This window comes from Onychomys torridus, chromosome 11 (genome assembly GCF_903995425.1).
Source record: "Onychomys torridus chromosome 11, mOncTor1.1, whole genome shotgun sequence".
NCBI lineage: Eukaryota > Metazoa > Chordata > Mammalia > Rodentia > Cricetidae > Onychomys > Onychomys torridus.
The window spans coordinates 30,520,668-30,541,739 of record NC_050453.1 but is presented as its reverse complement, the minus strand read 5'-3'; the positions used below and the strand labels follow the sequence as shown (position 1 = coordinate 30,541,739).

The 21,072-nt window shown below is 40.6% G+C and overlaps 1 protein-coding gene across 1 annotated transcript; it reads left to right on the top strand.

The window, feature by feature from the left end:
• Sell (selectin L) lies at window positions 1-19,872 on the top strand. Its single transcript, XM_036202413.1, has 10 exons — window positions 1-96; window positions 904-985; window positions 3,413-3,799; window positions 4,411-4,518; window positions 7,222-7,407; window positions 8,917-9,102; window positions 10,454-10,582; window positions 14,635-14,653; window positions 18,294-18,342; window positions 19,393-19,872. Exons 1-9 carry the CDS (start codon window positions 94-96, stop codon window positions 18,310-18,312), a joined length of 1,119 nt encoding a protein of 372 aa, XP_036058306.1. The 5' UTR covers window positions 1-93; the 3' UTR covers window positions 18,313-18,342; window positions 19,393-19,872.
• The last annotated feature ends 1,200 nt before the right edge of the window (window positions 19,873-21,072 follow it).

The window sequence follows — 21,072 nt, the reverse complement described above, 5'->3', positions numbered from 1 at the left end:
TCTTCCTGAGCGCAGCACACCCTCCTTGTGCAAGAACCTCCGGAGCCCCAGGTGCTGAGGGCTGCGGAGAACTGCAGAGACACACAACAAGCCATGGTGAGCCTTCTAGCTTATAAGATCTCTAGATATAGATATCTCAAATATTTCCTTGGGGTTGAAGAGGCAGGTGGCAAGGGGCAAGAAGCTGCCATTTCTGATTTTAAGAAAGACAGAAACAAGCAAACAAAAAAGCATGTTGTCTCAACAAAGTGACCCTAGTCTGCTTCTTGCTGACTTCTGCCCTTGGTGTTGGCTCTGTTGAGATTCTGAAAGAGGTACTCTTGAGATGAGGACTGGGCCATGGCACAAAGGAGCTACCTGAGAAGTGACAGACAAGCACAACTACAGTCTTAAGATGTGCAGAAAAAATCTATGGCTTTGTTGTTTGCGCTATTCAAAATGTACTGCTTCCTGCTTGGAAAAGATGAATTGTTTTCCTTTTGTGGTTTCTGGCTATATCATTCACTCACGAATCCATCATAATCTAGTGTGAGAAGACAGCAAATTTGAACATCATTAGTCCATTAAACACCAATGAACATTAAAAACATGCACTCAAATAGTGTTTAGTTTGATTTAAAGCTCAGCCCAAGGTTACTAAAATGCAGAAAAAAAATCCTATTGATAATGATCAACAACTTGGGACTGAAACATGGAAACAAAAGGAAATAAAACAGTGTGCCAGTTTGAAGTAAATTTGTTGCCATTGTTTTCAGCCATGTCCCCAGATATTTTACCTTGGATAAAGAAAGCATTAGTCTGAGGAGCTCTATATTTTATTTTAAGAAAATTGTAGGTCACCACCTTAAGGGAGTGTAAGTTTATAGTGAAGAGTTTAAAAATCATTTTCCCTTTCATTTCCAGGTGTTTCTATGGAGATATCAGAGTACGGATTGGGGCTCATGGAGCATCCTCAAGCTGTGGGTCTGGGCAGTGCTGTACTGTGGTAAGTCATTCATAGTTTGCTAAACCTTTATAGTTTGTGATTATTCTTGGCTTAATATACATTGAGACTGTACAGTTGCAGGGGAAATAATCAGGTAGATGGCTATTAATTCCTTCTTTAAAGGACTCTCGGTTCTTCCTTTGATCTTCCACATTTCTCTGAGCCTGACACCAGCTTTATGTACCACGTTCTGTAGTGAAGTGCCCTAATCCTGAGAACTGCACAGACAGCCTTCCGCTAATTGGGAAACCTCTGATAATACACTTACTACCTGGAACACTTACTTATTTTACATCCTACTTTCTGTTAATAGTTTTCTGGGCACCAAGTGAACGTTTATGGTCACAGCATGGGTTGCTTGAGGGCTGGGTTTTTGTTTATGTTTGGGGAGGGTTTTTATTATTTTTTTTATTTTTTTTTGTCTTTCTACTTATATTACATGTTTTACATTTTAAGCCTTAGAGACTCTTCATCGATAAATTTGAACTCTTTAAACCATTGCCTAAGATACTCATGTTTCTTCCTTAACTTGGATTTTCAGCTCAGAACAAGTGAACACATTTTGTCTTTGTTTTGTTCATTTTTCTTTACTTTTGAGAGTTTTATACATGTACAATAAAATATGATCATATCTATATGCCTTTTCCCATTTCAACTTACCCCATGTCGCTCCCCAACATACCCTTCCCAACTTCCTTTCTTTTTTTTCTTCCTTTTTGGATAACTTGTTAAGTCCAGTTAGTGCTCCCCATATGTTTATGGATGTGATCCTTCTGCTGGAGCTTGGGAAACCTAGCAGTGGCTGCTTCCTCAGTAAGAATGGTGCTCCCTCCCCAGCAGTGTTTCACTGCCAATAGCTCCTCAGTAAGGGCTGGGGCCAGAGATCCTCTGCCCCATCTATCCTCTACCCCATCTACCTGATCTTGTGGAGGTTTTGTGCAGACAACCACAGCTGCTGTAAGTTCAAGAGTGCATTCACCACCTCATGTCCAGAAGCCCGCATTGCACAGCGCCCCTCCCCATCCTCTGGCTCTTACATCCTTTGTGTCTTTTCTGCAATGAGCCTTGATGGTTGTGGCTTTAACAGAGATGTGCAGCAGGAATCTTAAAGAGTCTTGTTAATAAAATCAAACCTGAGTTATTGGGGTGAATGCTGGAAGATCAGAGAAGCAGAACAAGCCACAGTTTCCTAACCTCGCCAGTTCCTCAGCTGGTCTTGTTTCCTCAGACTACAAACTTCTGTGTCCTCATCACAATGGCTCTCAGATGAACTGTTGCTCAAAAGCCTGAATGCTTAAACAGCCAAATGCTTAACTAGCCCAGTGCTGCTAGTTTCTGGTCTTCATGCCTTACATAATCTTTCTACTTCCTACCATCACTCCCTGGGATTAAAGGCTGGATTTCTGGGATTAAAGGCGTGTGTCACCATGCCTGGCTGTTTCTAATGTGGCCTTGAACTCAGAGATCCAGAGGGATTTCTGTCTCTGAAATGCTAGGATTAAAGACCATTTAGGGCTGAGCACTGAGTCGCTTATTCTCAGAATTTAGTGGTTACGCATCCCTCTATTGACTGCTGTCCACTTGAGAAAGAAATCTCTTGATCCAGATTGAGAGCCTCTCAGGACTATGGGCTTAAGCAAAAATATTTAGAAGGAAGTTTTGGTATTTCTCAGTAGTACTCACTTTATGAAGTAAAAGCTCAATGAATTGATGGCTGTGAAATCTCTTATTTTACTTCACAGAGATTATACCATACTTAAAAGGCCAATATCATCATGGTCAGTGTGTACAATTATGTGTTGTGTTTGCTTTCTTCAAACCCCTCATGCCTGAAGCCCCCATATGGTTATTGGACACCATTATTTGAGTATCTTTGAATATAGAACATGATGAAGTCAATTTTGTAGCTTTGAATTACTTTTTATGTCTGTTGCTCTTTCTTTACAGTGAGTTTAGATGTACAACAATTGGACAATATATGGAGGCTTACCCACTAGCAGCTTATTCTACAATAAAGTTTTATCTTTTTATGTTACAGAAAAGTACTTAAAATTATGTCACTGTGTTTCCTGATTCTATTTTACTTTACCTAAAAGAGAAATTTTGTACGTGTGCTGTGTTAGCCTTCAGGAAGTTATCCCAGAACTAGAAAATATAGTGTGAAGTTTAGAGCTGTTAGTGACACATATTTCTAAAGTATGTTGGATAAATTACACTTGAAAGAATTTTGAGAAACGTTTTCCATTAAAATAAATCTGCAAAGATGTATTTATGTATAATAGTCTGCAAATGGCTAACACTGTGAACCTAAGATGCACACCTGTTCTCTTGGGCTCTTGCTTTTTCATCTCTGAGTGATGGGCAGCCTGCATCAGTGCCTGGTCCTAGAACATTCTATAAGTCATCATATTTTCTGATGTTTTTCAGAATTCCTGGCACACCATGGAACTCACTGTTGGACTTACCACTATTCTGAAAAATCCATGAACTGGGAAAATGCTAGAAAGTTCTGCAAGGAAAATTACACAGATTTAGTGGCCATACAAAACAAGAGAGAAATTGAGTACTTGGAGAAGACCTTGCCCAAAAACCCTACTTACTACTGGATAGGAATCCGGAAAATTGGAAAAACATGGACATGGGTAGGAACCAACAAGCCTCTCACTAAAGAAGCAGAGAACTGGGGAGCTGGGGAGCCCAACAACAAGAAGTCCAAAGAGGATTGCGTAGAAATCTATATCAAGAGGGAAAAAGACTCTGGGAAATGGAATGATGACGCCTGCCACAAACGAAAGGCAGCTCTCTGCTACACAGGTGAGCAGTGACCAGACTCCTGTCCAACTCTGACTTGGGAGGACTGAAGTTGGAATAATGTGACTCATTACCTAGAAACTGCTAGTTCATTCTGAAATAATCCTAAATAAACCTTAAGCATAGCACTTCTGGGTATTCTGTATGTAAAGCTGGTCCCTGGGCTCCACAACTAGGTCAAGTTCTATCCAGGTTGTATGTTATGTGGGAAATAGGGATAGACAGCCTGTGTCCCGGTGACAGGCAGGAACATGATGCCAAGATCTGGGTGGTTTTTCAAGCTCTTCCTCTAACACCTCCAAAAGTCATACAGAGCATTACTGTGAGTTAATTCATTCTAAAAGCAAATAAATGTCTATAGCCAAATGGCTAGACAATCCCATAAATAAAAATTTTAGTATGTATTACTGTGCAAAAATGTTATGAGTACTTAAGCAAATCTTTCTTGTTTATAATAGTGTCAAACAAAAGCTTTGTGTGTATGTGTGTGTGTGTGTGTGTGTGTGTGTGAGAGAGAGAGAGAGAGAGAGAGAGAGAGAGAGAGCGAGAGAGAGAGAGAGAAAGGGAGTATTGATGTAATCACACTAAAATGTCTTTGTCTTATCTACTTATAGCCTCTTGCAAGTCAGAGTCTTGCAGTGGCCATGGAGAATGTGTGGAAACCATCAACAATTACACCTGCAGCTGTGACGAGGGGTTTTATGGGCCCCAGTGTCAGTATGGTAAGCCTCTTCCTTTTTGATTGTTCTCTTGTTTCTTCTCACCCCTAGTCACAAGAACCATAATAGCTTAGGATAGCAGCTGGTTGGGGCAAAATGATACACCAGGAACAACCTAATATGAACCATTCTAAGAAATGGGAAGTTCTGAGCAGAAAATTGGGCTTTCACAATGCTATCTTCCTGTAAACATTTCATAAGTCAACGTGCAGTTTCAATTTACTTCACAAGTGTTTTGAAGTACCACAAGGAACGAGGTGTTGAGATTTGCCAAAGCTGAGCAGATTACAATAAGAAACCAGGTCTTGTGGATCCCTGCTTTCAAAGATGTCATAATCTAATGAGCCTACTGGATTATGTAGAACTCTGAAAACTGACACAAACAATTATATTCATCATTAGGAGAGTGAGGTATCTGGAAGGCACTCCTGCTCTTCTATAGACAGACATGATGAGAAGTAGTAAAGGAAGAACTCATATATTATACACAGACTATGCCACAGTTATTTAGTAATAAATCCTACTCTGGGTGTTTGGGTATTTCTGGAGAATACAGAAGCAAATTATGAAAGTACTTATGGGATTTACAGTTAATTAATAGAAATTATATATGTTCAATGATCAAGCTTGAAGGAATATGATATGAACAGGAATCAGCTTGTGGGGAAATTTCCTAATAAAATCACTTGTCCTTTATTTGCAATGAGTGTCCACCCTGTCTCACCACCAACACCGAGGGCCATTATCCTAGAAACAACACAAAGGAGCTCTGCTATGACCTCCAAGGAAAGGGGATGGAAAGAGTCATTGGGAGCCTCATGAAGTCACTCAGAGATGCTGGGATAGACATGGAAAGGAGAGAGCACACATGTGCGAAGTCCGAGGCGTGGACTCGGTCAATGACTCCTGAAAGGAGGATCAAGTCCTTGGATTGAGGCTGGCTGAGTTTCAGAATGTGTTTGATGTGTCTAACGCACACAATGGAAAGCTATAAGAAGAAGAAAAGTAATGTTTTTAAGGAATAAAGGACTGAAACTAACATTAATTTCAGTATTGACCAACTGAATTAGATCTGACTAATTCACTTATCCCCACGCTGTGACTCTCCTCAGTCACCTTCCCTCTACTGTATTGTTGGTCTGTCCATTTATGCCACTCCTTTTTAACCATCATGTTTTCTTTCTTGCTTTCCATCATATCTTTTTCTGATTGTCTTTTGAAGTATAATCATTTCTCCTGGGTTCTTCCATGGGTACTTAACCAAGGCCATAAACCCTTTGTCTTAGCATCTCTCTTTTCTATTGTTTTCCTGACTGGGTTGGTTTCTTTCATCAAATTTCCTGAATTTTGTGGACTTACACACCGACATGATCTTTGGAGTGACAAACCTGTCTTTAGCCATGACCTCTAAATATGCTAAGGATGCTGTCTTGGATATCTACAAGTCAAGTGTCCCCCAGCCAGTTTTTGTGTGTGTGGTTGTAACCACATTACATGGAAATAACACATGAAATGACTCTACTGTGAAACTGTCACCTCCTCCAACACTTGTGTACAATAATGTAATGCAAATTCAGTTTTCAAAAACTTTATGTTATGGGGCTGGAGAGATGGGTTGGCTTAAGAGCACTTGCTGCTCTTACAGAAGAACTGAGTTCCGTTCCCAGTATCCACATGGTGGCCCACAGATATCTATAACTCTGTTCCAGAGGATACAATGCCCTCTTCTGACCTCCTGTGGTTTCAGGCACACAAATGGTGCACAAATGCAGACAAAACTCCCATACACATACAATTCAATAAAATAATTTTTATTAATTTATATTTTCTGGCACTATCACACTTGCATATAAAGCACAGTGATAACATTCAACCCCTTCCCCCATTCCACTTCAGCCAATCCCCTTCTTCTTCCCAACCAGTCCTCTTGTTTATTTTATTTTTTATTTTTTATTTTTATTATCCGGAGCTGAGGATCGAACCCAGGGCCTTGTGCTTGCTAGGCAAGCGCTCTATCACTGAGCTAAATCCCCAACCCCGTTAATTGCATTTTATAACTTGGTACTTCTCCAATTTCTCTCCTGCTTGTCTACTAGCCTTGCCCTTGTCTTTCTCCTGTTACTGTTGTAGTCACTAGATGAGCTTCAGAACTTTAAAATAGCTCCCTGCAAGTAAGTTACTCATACTGCAGGCAGGCTGACGATGAAAAATAATCAGAACACACACAAACACACACACACACACACACACACACACACACACACACACACACATGACCATTCACTCTTTAATTTGACTCTATCATTTGTCTTGGTAAAATCTGAGCTCATTAAGTTTAAAAATGATGCTTGATACATAACAGGTGCTCATTAGTGGAATGAAAACAATGAGTACTTTGTCTCTGCTCCCCTCTCCCTATACATACCTCAGATGGCGCTCTGACTCATCAATATCAATGTTTTGGCAATTTTCTGCTTTCCACATACACTTTGTGTTCTGGTGGCTTTGTTTATGACCTTCTCTGTGACTCTACATTTGGATCACAAACCTGGTCATCTTTAAAACATAGTTCAGAGACCACTTCTTCCTAGAATATTTCTTTGGACCCCTAGACAGACCAATGATTATCAAGAAACAGAGACAAGACTCAAATCCATCTGATCCTTGTAACTCTTTCCAACCTTGCTTCTTCTCTCCCCATTAAAGTGGTCCAGTGTGAGCCTTTGATGGCCCCAGAACTGGGTGCTATGGACTGCACTCACCCCTTGGGAGACTTCAGCTTCCACTCACAGTGTGCTTTCAACTGTTCTGAGGGATCAGAGCTACTTGGGATTGGAGAAACACACTGTGGACCTTATGGAAACTGGTCATCCCTAGAGCCAGTCTGTCAAGGTATGTGACTTTAGAGTGGATTCTTCATTGTGACAACCTTGTGCCTACAATCTGAGAAAACATAGAGGACTCTTGCCTAGAAGATTGTTTCTTCTTCTATAAATAATTTAACCCAACTTTGATTGTAGTTTGATGCTTTTCAAAAGGTTTTCTTTTTTGCCTTACTAAAATGAAAGGCAAAACAAATAAGCAAAAAACAAAACAAAACAAAAAAACCCAAAAGTCACCTGGCATTCTATAATGTGATTGATGGCAATACATTGGAGTTATACTCTATATTTCATTTTTTCTCATTGTCATCCAATAAGCCTTGATGAACCTCATTTGAACTTTGGTTCCTCTCCTTTCAAGAACATCCATTTTATGTGGTGCCCTACTTAGCACCAACCAGTTTCCCTCAGAAGTAGTAGAGGTCTTTCTTGGTTGTTGCATTTGGTACATTTTTAAAGTCATCTTTTGTTTGTTTTTCTCCTGTGAAAGCTCTCAGGAGAATAACAATAGCTGTGAAAAACAAAGGCCATACTCTTTATTGTTTTCATCTGAAACAGAGTAGGTTTCACCCTCTTTTGACTGACAAGGTTTGCCACACATAGATGGAAAATAAAAACTGGTGGGAGTTGTGTTTATGAAGTTCTGGTTAGGTTTTCTACATTTATATTTCTAATTCCCTGGTTTAATTCTCTAATGAAAACAAAAATCCATCATTGAAATCATAGAACTCAATTGATGTTAAGTGATGAATTTTATAAAGTTAAGCTCGCTTTGGGGAATGGGGTGCCTGTCAAAACTGCCTGAGTAGATGTCACAATACATGAGAAGGCTGAAATCTTTGCAGGCACTGAGAATGTCCCATGCATGCTCTTGAGTCCAAGGCTATATGGTATGACATTTCCAGCAGGGTTGGCATATCCCCATGCTGGGGCAGCAGCCTGGAATGACTACCTTATGCCACCATGGGCTATCCGTGCCTTGTTGGCTCCATCCGTGACCAACTGTTATTCAATGTCACTTTAAAAAAAAATCCCGAAAGCATTGTCAAAAGTAATTGCTATAAATTAGAAATGTCTAGATTCATGTGGATGGTTCCAGTGATTAAGTCTGGTGGCTTTGGTTGAAAACTTGTGATTGGGGGCTGGAGAGAAGGCTCAGTGCTTAAGAGCACTTGTTCCTCCAGCAGAGGACCTGTGTTGGTTGCATTAGGTGGCTCACTACCACCTGCAATTCCAGTTAAAGATAATCCTGTGCCGCACATACATACATGCAGGTCTTCATATGCATAAAAATAAAAAACAAAATGAAACAAAAGCCTCAAGACTAATAATGAGACAGACTGGGACAAGAGAAGCTGAAGGGGGTGGTCTGAATGTGAATCGAACTACAATGCAAACATCATCTATGGAAACGTCAAAATGAAATCCATTATTGTGCATAATTAGTTTATGCTAATAAAAGCTTGAAAAATGCCTTTGGTCACCAATGCTGTTCTGGGTTGTTGTGTCTCTGCTGAAGTGACTCAGTGCCAGCCTCTCTCGGCCCCTGATTTGGGAGTGATTGAATGCAGCCATCCCCTGGCCAACTTCAGCTTCACTTCTGCTTGCACCTTCTCCTGCTCCGAAGGAACTGACTTAATTGGGGAGAGAGTAACTGTCTGCGGGTCAGCTGGCATCTGGTCCAGTCCTCGTCCAATATGTCAAAGTGAGTCATTTTGCTCAGAAATACTGGGGACTTGAATGGGGAGCTGGCTGACTAGCAGAAGGTGGGAAAGAGCTAACAAACATTTACTTTCCTTTTCCCTCAATACATGTGGCCTAAAAACGTGTGTGCACTCACGTGCTATAAAATCCTGGCTATTCTCAGCCTTTCCTTTAATGATAATTCTCTTTTTCAATCTCAACTCTCTTCTTACTTTTAAACTCATTATCTACTGATTTACATATTACCCATGTTTTCTATTCTACCACAGCCTGATTTCTCTGTCAGTCCTTTAATATGCCTCTTCAAAGGTCATCAATGACTACCTAACTCCCAACACAGTGGACAATTCTCCATTATCCTAAGCTGAGTCTTCCAAATCTCTCTGTGCATGAGAAGAGTCACGTCTCCCTCATCTTTGTCTATACACCCCCTAACAGAGCACATTTTAAAAATGCTAAAAATATGTGAGCATTACATTAGCTTATGAAATAGCAGCTCCCAATGTCTGCCCTGATACCGTCTGCACAGGTTATAGAAGGTTGGGCCCCCAAGAAGCTGTCATTGAAGAACTCTGGGCATTTGGAGAAGAGTGCAGGTGGAGGCAGGGAGGGGTAGAGCGGATGTTACAGTAAGGCTGTATGCCAGGCTTATTCAGTACATTTCCTTTTGAGTCGGCTCAGTTTTCATTTCCTCATCGTTAGCAAATGAACAGCTGCCAATACATAAAAGTAGATTCCTTCACCTGGGAGTGTCAGAAGATAGATTTTTTTTTTTCAGATTAACATTTTTCCAATGAAAGGCTGTAAACAAAGCTAGTTTGTATTTACAAAAGCATGTGTAGAAGTGTCCTTTTAATTTACTTGGGTGGAAATGAAGGCAAGTGGCACCACTGCATCTCTTTAGATCACTGCAGATCCTGGATATATAAGCAATAACAGTTTTGCACACCTCCTAACTAAGGAGTGGTAACACCTTCCTTTGATTGACAGCTTACCCAGCTCAGATCACTGACTTCATTTTCCTTGCAGTTATATATAAAGCTTCCTAGCCCTTCTCTGTGCTCAGAAGCCAGCCTTTAAATGAGACCAGGGACAGAACATCATGCTGACTACTTCTTGTTGGTGTTTTTAGACTCATCCCCAGGAATTCCATGGACTGCAGATCTGAGAACTGTGATCCCATAGGCACCAGGCTAGAGGCTAGCCCAGTTGGATACTCATCATGGGTCTTCCCATGCTACTTTCCTCATCTGTTGTATATGTTATTATTGGGAAAATATCAGGAGACCAAAATGCCAAATATCATAAGGAAATAATGCTCTTACCATATGCCTTACTGACTCCTCTTTCAGAGACAGACAGAAGTTTCTCAAAGATCAAGGAAGGCGATTACAACCCCCTCTTCATTCCGGTGGCTGTCACGGTTACCGCATTCTCAGGGCTGGCATTTATCATTTGGCTGGCAAGGAGGTTAAAAAAAGGTAGGTGTGTTCAATAACATCAAAGTCAAAACAATTTTAAAGTAGAAAAAAAGGAGAAAGAAACCCCACAGGAAATAAAGTGCAAGACATTTAACTGTAGCAGGTGCCAAGTGACTTCTATGCTCCATCAACATAAGTCCCTGGAGACATTGAGCTTGACATACACCTTTATCTAAAAGAGCCAGCCAATGGTTCACCCTCGGTAGACCTTTTCATGACAGCTTGCTATGCGGAGCTTGGCTAAATGAAACACTGTAAGGGTTCTTTGGTTCTATATCTGTTCGAAGAGAGGATGCATTGCCACCGTCTTCCAGGAGCCTGGATGACTTTGATCTTAGCACTGCAGTATCATTGGAAAATGAATTTATTACCATCTTAGGTTTTCAAACATCTGATGTCTTTAAGAGTCACATAACTGCCAGGTGGTGGTGGCACACGCCTTTAATCCTAGCACTCAGGAGGCAGAGCCAGGTGGATCTCTGTGAGTTCGAGGCCAGCCTGGGCTACCAAGTGAGTTCCAGGAAAGGCGCAAAGCTACACAGGGAAACCCTGTCTCAAAAAACTTTAAAAAAAAAAAAAGGAAAGAAAAGAAAAGAATTGCATAACTGTCTGGGTATTGGCACAAGGAAGTTGTATTGCCCTTAGAAGAAATCCTTGCGGATTTTCTCTGGAATCTATTCACTGAGACTGTAACCTTGTACGGCATGTATATATTGGGGAAAGAAGAAAAGGTAAAAAGGAGGGCTTCCTCAAAACTTCATTCTCTGACACCCAGGAAGTAGAACACCACATGAGAACACAATATTCCTCCTTTTGCCCCTTCCTCCCTCCTGGATACCTTTGCCTTTAGGCAAGATCAGTATACCAGCCACAGTCTGCAGCAACCTTGGGGTGTGTACTACCACCTGTGCCCAAGTTCATCTAACAGATCTATTCAGAACTGTAAAATTCATATACCCCTGCAGCTTTCAAGACACCCTTGTATTAATGTCAGGGACTACAAATGACCTTAAAACAACTGCTGACTCCTATGTGCTACTTCTGTGATGTAAGCTGATGGCCACTTAAATTTCCTTTCCATCACATTCATTACTGTGGAGTTTGTTAGCCAGCCCAGGTGCACTGGCAACTGAAAGAATATTACCTACCAGTCTCAAATGATCTCCGGCTATGATCTGATCTTCTGTCCAAATTTAAAAATAAGAGGTGGTAGATCCATTTTCCACCAATCCATAAAGACAACGGAGGCTGCACTACCTGTGTCCAAGAACACCACTAACTAAAATGTGTCAGCACTGAACAGATGAAATGTCTCTTGTGCTGATGGAAATTCCATGAGTTTGGATACTACTGTCACACAAGACTGTACCAAGTACTGAGTACAGCACCAGCATGAAATAAAGGGTGACATTTTTCTTCCACCGTTGACAAGTCTTTTCACTGAGACTTCAAAACCTCACTCCAACTGTCTTGCTGCCTTGAGTTGAGAACAAGGCAGCTAGCTATTCATCATACATGCTCCCTGAATAAGGTGGCTACCAGCTCAGTAACTTCAAGGGTGATAAGTCCTATTATTGAGGAAGGTAGTGACCCCCAAATTCCATCCCTTTCCTAGGTGGTTATAGATGCAAAGGAATGGAATGAAAGACACATGGGTCTGGTGGGTGCTAGCTGGCTAAGGCTGTGTTCTGAGTGGGATGAGAACGGCCGTAGGTTGTTTATAAAAGTTTTAACCTTGGAGTCAGTCATTTCTGTACAAGATCTCAAACTGATAAAATGGCATGCCCCTGCTGTGGGAATCGGAGTGGGGCAAACAGGAAGCAGATAACGGGCTCTTGGGCTAGTGACAGTTATGCCACCGAAGGGAGTGCCAGCTCCCAGAGATCACTGGCTCTGGAGGGAAATTTGGGGTAACTACGCTGTCTTCAGTAGTTTTTGACTGTGAGACATCTACTGCTCTCTCCAGCTTGTGAGTGAATGACTTTATCCTCCAAAAATTTTAGCCATAAGTTGGCTCTTTACAACATGAATAGTGTCTCTTTTTTTTCCCCTGGAGAGTCACTGGTAGAACTGGTGGCTAGGTCCCCAAGATAAACCCATAGAGATTAAACAGATACATTTATAAGCATCATAGTGAAAATAATAATTTTATATTTATACATTATTACATACATGTTATTGGTTTATTGGGTTAATCAAATTGGATAGGGAGACAAGTGACAATCCAGATCATGAGCGCCAATGAAAGGACCAAACATTCTTCTTTCAGATGGACCCTATGAACCTGGTGCCAGGCCTGCCTGTGCCCTAATCATCTTGGGGTCTAGTTAGCCTTCAGCTTTCCTTTCTTGGAGCCACAAACAAGCACTCTGGCTGTGGGCTCAGGGAGAAACACGCAGTACTCCTAATTTTTCTCATTCTCTAGGGCAATGGCATTTTTAGGCCAAGCTCTAAAATCATTCCTTAGTAGGAGCTCAGGTCAGAGGTGGTTCTTTCATCCAGAATAGCACCTCTAAAAAGCATTTGCCTTCGGGTTCAACCTCGATTGGAAGAGTTTTCCACCTGACCCAACACACAGGGTTAGTCCAGTTCATGAAACTGAACACATCTCCATTAGTTCTCTTCTCTTCAATAAACACTCCCTCAGTAGGACTAGACACTTCCTCAGTAGGACTAGACACTTCCTCAGTAGGACTAGACACTTCCTCAGTAGGACTAGGCGCCCCCTCAGTAGGACTAGACACTTCTTCAGTAGGACTAGACCCTTCCTCAGTAGGTCTAGGCACCCCCTCAGTAGGACTAGACACTTCTTCAGTAGGACTAGACACTTCCTCAGTAGGTCTAGGCACTCCCTCAGTATGACCAGGTTTTGTTCATCTATTGTTATTGCTTTCATTGTTCATAAAAGGGAAAAATTTCAGTTCTGTGAAGATGAACAAATGGACTTGAACTTGATTCTCCCTGATCAACGTATTTGGTCTGTATCATCTGAAAGCAAAATTTTGAATGAAAAGGTTTGAAATACTAATTTCTAGAAAATTTTAAAAAATTAAAAAGCAGCTGGAGTACTGTATATTATATTCCTTGCCTTGGCCTAAGCATTTTAAGTATCAGTTCTTTAATTAAACCAATAAGAAAGTTACAATCTGTGGGGGACAGTTCTAGAATACCAGCTTACAGTCACAGAAATACACGAAATCCTCTTCTCTCAAAGGGGTCTTCTTCTTAGAGAGTTTTCTTTTTTTTTTCTGTTTTCTTATCTTTTTGACAGACCTCAGTTCTTCAGACCATTAAGTAATCAATACTTTTCCATTAAAAAAGAGCATAGTTCAGTTCACAAAATACACACTGTGAAGTCAACCAAAATTACCTAAAGTGTAAGGAAATGAAAGCCCCAACTGAGTAAGCAAAGCTAAGTTGGAACCAAAGTTTATGTTAGGACACAAACATGTGTCATGGAGTCCTACCCACTTGATGGAAGTGACTTTCAGATCTAGATCCCATGCAACCAGTCAAAGAGAAAGCAGATGTGTATGATATATGAATTTTATATATGATTGCATAAATAGATGAAACTACGTAAGTTACTCAAATTAGGCTGCACACTTCCCACTGATTCCTACTAACAAATAAGACCAGAGTAAAATTCTCAGGATACACATAAGAGAAGCTCAGAGACATTGACACATTGGTTCATATTGTTAGCACCTAAGTCCTTCAAGGAAGGGCTAGAAGCTGCATGAAGTGTGATATAAAATTATGAATGGGACACTAGGTCTGACCGGGACAGAATCCAGCCTAGGCTCTGGCTTCAGGAGCAGCAGAGTAGGTGGAATGGAATCCCGAGAAGCACATGCATCATGCTTGTTGTGCTACAGCCCTGAATGTTCACTGGTACCCCACATCCACGTAGTCACACATGGGTGCCCACTTATCAAATGCATAATGTACCTCAAAAGACAGTTATGAGCATGTGCACAGCCTTTACTTAAAAAATTGAAATTGTCTACTTTTTGATGATACCATATTCCTATTCTCTCTTCTATTTTTAGGCAAGAAATCTCAGAAAAGGTAAGTTTTTCAATGAAGAATTTACAAATCTATTTATCTCATCTCTATATTTCCTTAGGGTGCTTCCTATTATAGATAGAACAACAACCCCTTTGTAGTTATTTATATAGGGGTCTCATACAAATGGCATTTCCAGGTAAGGTAGTTGAGCACTGGCTTCCATTAAAATCTTTAGGTTTTTTGATGCTAGTGGAATTGAATTAATGGACATGCAAATATATCTATTAGGAAAGAATATTGCATATGATGGGAATGTTTCCTGGTAGTCTCTGAATTTTTTTCTTGAGGGTTAGAAGCATGCTGTTATGTTTCTTCTTGTCTTAGCTTACAAGACCAACATATAACAGTTGAGAAACATCCAATTCAATGAGCATTTCCAGCAACTAACATATCTGGAACATAACAAGGAACTGCTCAGGCACAGACCCTCAATACTTAACACAAAAAAGTGAATGACCACTACTCTAATAAGCACTGGCCTTCAGAAATGAGAAAAGGCTGTGGAGTGTGAACTCTACCCACTGCTTCCCTAGAAAAGCATTTGCTCCAGTCTGTTCTCAATGCTCTAATTCTATCGTTAGAGTAATAACGTAGATTGCTGGGGAAAGACACAGACACACGGCAGTGCCTGGCCTGCCTGGCAGGAATGAAGAAAAGGAGGATGAAAAGAGGTGTCAGGGAGACAGATGAAGGAGGGTGAAGAATATCTGGGAATCCCAGATACTAAGGAAAGACAAAAGTGGAAAGTCTCAAATGCAGCCAGAACAACCATCCCATTTCCACTGGGTGCATTAAAGGGCCACTTTCAGCGCATAGAACAAGGCAGAAGTTGGCTGGGGAAGAGATGAGGACAATGGGCTGGAGGCAGAGCGGGTTCTGTTTTCTCTAGAATTTGCCATGAAGAAGGGGAGGGGGTAGGGTGGGGACGGAGCGTTGGTGGAGTCTTTTCTTACTTTGTTTCATTACTGTAATTGTGTAAATGGAGCCCTAGCAAGCAAAGGGTCTCTGTGGGGGCTGGCCTCCTCTCTCTGTAGCAGGAAACCCACAGGATGTAAAGATTTCTTTTGTGCTCCTACCCACTGAGTGAAAGTCTGTTGGCACGTTCTATCTAGGCAGAGTGGTGTTCTGGCCAGAGCAACACCTGCTTTGATAGCTAGAGAACAAAAGCAGTTCAGTTCAGTTCAAGGACTGGGAGCCCAGCTGAAGATGCTGGCCAAAAATAGCTAGCATAAGATTAGTTACCAATTGCTTATGAACGGTGTGTTGATTTTTAAAATAATTACTCAAATAATAGTTGTTTATTGAACATTTTTATGTTGGAACAATGCTAAGCTTTACTGAGACACTCAAAGCATCAAGTTCTTGACTCTAACCTCAGGGAAATAGTTATCTAATTGGAGAGTGAAGACAGAGTTATTTAGCAGTGCAGAACAATAAAAGGCAGAAATGGTAATGGCTGATAAACTTTGTACTGATAAAACAAAATCATTGGTCTAAGTGATCACAGAAATATCTTATAAGAAAGGCAGAACCTGGGAGAGAATCATCAAAAGGTTCAAGACAAAAATAACTCAAACAATGGCATAATAAGGTAAGTCTAAAAGCAAATTTGGGGGCCAGGATTGGACCTTCCTAGAGCCCCTGGTTTATTGAGGATTGAAAAGAAGAGTGTCTCTCTCACACCAGCACGTCCAGAGCAGTTCACTACCAGGTATTCTAGAACCTATCAACTGATTGGCTGCCTTGTGACATCTCTCATTAATTAGCTAATGTGATCCCAATTCATAGATTTTAGGTTAGAAAGATGGAGGACATGATGTTAAAACTATCTCTGTCATTATGTAAATAACTTTACCTACAGGCCTTGAGCCAGTGACAGAGTTACAACAATAAACAATAATAAAAATAAACTTTCATCAAATATACAGTCCACGTTGCATACTATTCCTAGTGTTTTAAGTTTGAAGTGATTAAATAGTGCCTACAAGCCTGTGTAGATAGGGAGTATTGCTATCCCTAATTACAGTAAAGAAACAGAAGAAGGGGAAATGACAGGAGCTTAAGGGAAGTCATTGAATAAAGGGAGAAGCTGAGATTTGCAGCGCCCGCGTCCAGGGATAATGCCCGATAACTATTATACTTCTAGATCTCAGTCTCCTTGACTTCCAAGTTAAAGTTGTTAGTACCAGAGGCCCACCTCTTCCAGTAATGTGATTTATTTTCTCACTAAACCATTGTGTGATAGCACTGAGGAAGGGTGGGGTGCAAGAAATAGGGTGTGTCTCTAGAATAAGCCAAGGGGAAGATGAACACTATCACACTAAACACCATAGGGTATTTTTTTTTTTTCTGACTTAAGTTGATTCTCACAGTTCTTTGTACTCATTCCTATTAGTGTCTGGCTAATGAATGAATGACTCCTTGAGCACATGTGGTTTTGATTCTTGCTAGTTATTTTGACTCTTCTGCAAATGGGTTCTGTTTATCACCTCATTTGGTTTCTAGTTTCTAAATTCTACCTGGGTAAAAGCTACACCCAAGATACACAGGAAGATATGATGCCAACCTCAGAGGAGGGTATGTGCGAGATTCTGCTTTCACCAACGTTTTTTCTTTCTACACTGGCAAGCAAGTTTGCAGCTGTCATGGTGGTTTACCCTGACAGTTCATCACGAGACCAGAGCCTCAGAATCTGGCTCTCATTTTGAAAGGTGCAAACACACAGAAATGTGGTTTTCCTCCACCCTTTCCAAGAATGGCACGGTTGAAACATAGAATATGGTGGCACCTGTATTCACAAATCTAAATTTGTGAACATTTCTCTAAGTCATGTTCCACCAGAATCTAGCATTTAGAACTGACACCACTATTTTCATGGGTTTTTATTTTCTCTGGTCTCTCTTTTCATTTGAGCTTATCACCTTCCACTTGCCCACCTCTCCACTGTAATTCGGCATGCAGTGTCCTTCAAGTGTTAGACATGGAAATCAGCAGTATTGCAGAAATATGACAAGATGTGATCTGTAGACCAGCAGTAGGAACATCACTGGGGAGCTTCTTAGAGAATCAAGACTTTAGGCTAAATCCAAGTTTACATTTAAAATATTTACTTGGGGGCGGGTGGGGTGGGGGGCGCGCGCGTGCAGAGAGCTGACTCAGCAGCTAAGAGTGTGTACTGCTCTTGCAGAGAATCCAAGTTCCTGGCATCTGCATTGGGTGTGGCTCACAACTGCCAGTAACTCCAACGCCAGGGACTCCAACACCCTCTTCTGGCCTCCTCAGACAACTTCACTCATATGTGCACATACACATATACACACATGCACTACTAAAAGCAAAATAAATCTTTAGAACATTAATTTTGGGGTGGTAATACATAAGCATGTAAAATGTTGCTTTACTGTCTCCTCTCCATGTATTTGAAAATGTTCCACATCCTGTCCACAATTCCCAACTGGAAGCAATTCCTTGCTCTTCTTCTTCATGTTAGTGGCTGTTTACCTCTATTATTGTTGTTGTTGTTGTTGCAATTTCCTTGCCTCTCTCAGCTAGAGAATGTTCATCTGTATTACTAACATTTTTTTTTGCCATTTTTAAAAGCTCCATAGTTTAATTTTATAATCTGCTGATTCTCTTTCAGGGTGGATGATCCATACTAACTCATCCTCTGTGAAAGGAAAAGTCACGAGGTACTAAAAAAACCACTGGGAAACAACTTCAAATCCTCCCTCAAAGATTTTGCACACAGGCATCTCCCACACTGAAGAAGAAATGTTTGCTTCGGTGTATCCGGAAGGATTTCTACATGAGCAACAGTTCCTCTAACTTCCTCCCTGTCTCCTCAGCTCCTAACCCTAGCCCATAATTTTTGTTTATGTAGTTCAGTATTTTATTATCTTTTTGGTGGAGGAACAAATAAGACTATTGAGGAAAAGGATTGCAGTGGAATATAAAGATGTCTGATTTTCTCTTTCCTAAATCTCATTTCTTACTTCAATTCAGTACTGGACTTGATGCCAAGCACAGTGAAAATTTGATACATGTGTAACTGGAAACTCATTCTGCTTGCACATAGTCCATAAACTATGATACTGTTCATTTTTTTAAAAGCTTTGCTTCCCACCTCCAAAGAATGATGTTCTATCCAAGTTGGAAAAGTCTCCTTTGTGCTGTAGCTCCGCTTGCTGTGAGCAGAAGCCACTGGGGTAGTTCACATCACCTTCCCTATTGCCTTTGCTTAGGTGGCTGACTTCCACACACAGCATTTCATAGCCACTGAACAAATAAGAGAAAATCGTCTGCACTGACTTTTAGTTTTAAATTTTCCCTTCTCTTTATTAGATGTCACTAGCTTCCTTGGGGTCAGTGTTCTGACCATCACTAACTGTTAATAATGACACAGTCCACTGTTTTGGAGCTGCAGGTAATATATCTTGGATATTAGGAAGATGAGATCAAACAGGTAGAAAGATTCCTGGCCTCAGGCTGCAATGACACCTTTCCCTTTGCCCAGTTTCTCCCACTCATTTACATGAATTCTGTTCTCTAAGTTTCAGGAGAGCTATCCCCCAACCCTTGCCCCCTCTTTTATAACTAGCTCTTTCATAGGCCGTCTCATTTCTCGACTTCACTTTGCAAATCTGTAACATAATTCATTGAAACACCGCAGAAGTTTTAAACTGTGTGTCTGTTGTTTGTGTATGAGAACATATGCTGGTGTTTTTTTTTTTTTTTCCTAGATGAGATTGTACCTTTCTTGAGGGAAGAGATTGTGCCAGACCTCTGGAGTTCCTAGTTTGTTACTTGACACTTGGTAAATTGTTGGGACCCAGTCCATGAGGAAAGCTGTGGGAGGAGATTTCTGAGAGCTTGTGAGAAATCTCCAAGCAAACAAGACGAGAGACCTGAAACCTCTGTTCCTGCGGAACTGGATTTTTTCTTGGAATGTACTTTCACCCTTGCCGGTGTGAACAGGAGTGGGTTTTCCTCAGATTACCCATCATTTCGCCATTATTATTTAGATGATGTTTCCAAGCACAGGTTGTCCTCGTGACTGTATATAACTTGAACTAACATGCCCTTGCCCTTGTGACTGTATAAGACAAAACTCATGTGACCTTGTCCCCATGACTGTATGCTGCCTGAATTCTCAAACTTTGCCCCTATGACTTTGTCTAACCCTCAAAATACAAACTTTCTGATGCCCTGAATAAAGATGACTTTTGTATGAGACTATAGTCCACCTCATTTTCAGTCTCCACTCTCCCAGGTTCATGCCACCAACTACAATAGTAACAGTAAATGAATAAAATACATTCAAATAAATTAGAAAAAGTATATAAGTGCAGTGATGAGTATTCAGCTAACTTCAACACCTGAATACCTATGGGAGGACAGGACATTGTTAGAAACTGACTGGAGTTGGATGTAGTGGCATATGCCTTTAATGCATGCACTTGGGAGGTAAAGACTGAGGCAGGCAGAGCTCTGTGAGCTCAAGGCCATCCTGGTCTACATAGTGAGTTCCAGGCCAGCCAGGGCTACATAGTCCAAAACAAACAAACAACAAACAAATAAATAAATAAATTATGAGACATACATAAATAAATGAAAGGAAGAAAGAAGGAAAGAAAGAAAGAAAGAAAGAAAGAAAGAAAGAAAGAAAGAAAGAGAGAAAGAAAGAAAGAGAGAGAAAGAAAAAGAAAAGAAACTGGCTGGCAATATTTTCCTGTTTCATGCCCAATGCTGTTCTTATGTACATTTTCACATCTTGTGAGAGTATTTTTTTTAAATAAGGATTTTTTTCTTTCTTAAAGTCATGTCAGATTCTATCACTATTGCAAAAAAGACCCTTCATACAGTGTGTCTACTAGTAGGTGTCAATCACAATCACGTGGCTTAGTGTGCACCCTATAGAGAAACATAGTACACAAGGATAAACTCAAGTGCTCACAGCCCTGCCTGAAATGCTTAGTCACTTAAAACATAGGGGACAAGGAACCAAAAAGAAAGACTATTTCTTAGAGGGCACAATGTATAAAGATTTCAAAATACAGTCTTCTATTCAGGATGTAAATTTAGTATGTGATTTAAGAATTTTATTACAATGATGAGATAAATCTCAAAGACTGTAGAGTTTATTACCTTGAGATTTAGTTTATTTGCCTTTAAAATAAGGAAGTCTACCTGTTTACATCATAGGGTTATTGTGATGTTGTGAAGCTGCTTTGTGAACTGAAACTTTAAATTTTATTATTTGAAAGAATTTTACTGCCAGCGTATTTGGTTCTATTCTGGGTCTTTGGACTGTCCTGCTTCTGGTCCCTGACCATCCAGGCAGTGTCAGGCGTGGGCTCCCTCTCGTGGCCTGGATCTCAAGTTGGAACAGTCATTGATTGTCTACTCCCAAAAGTTTTGCA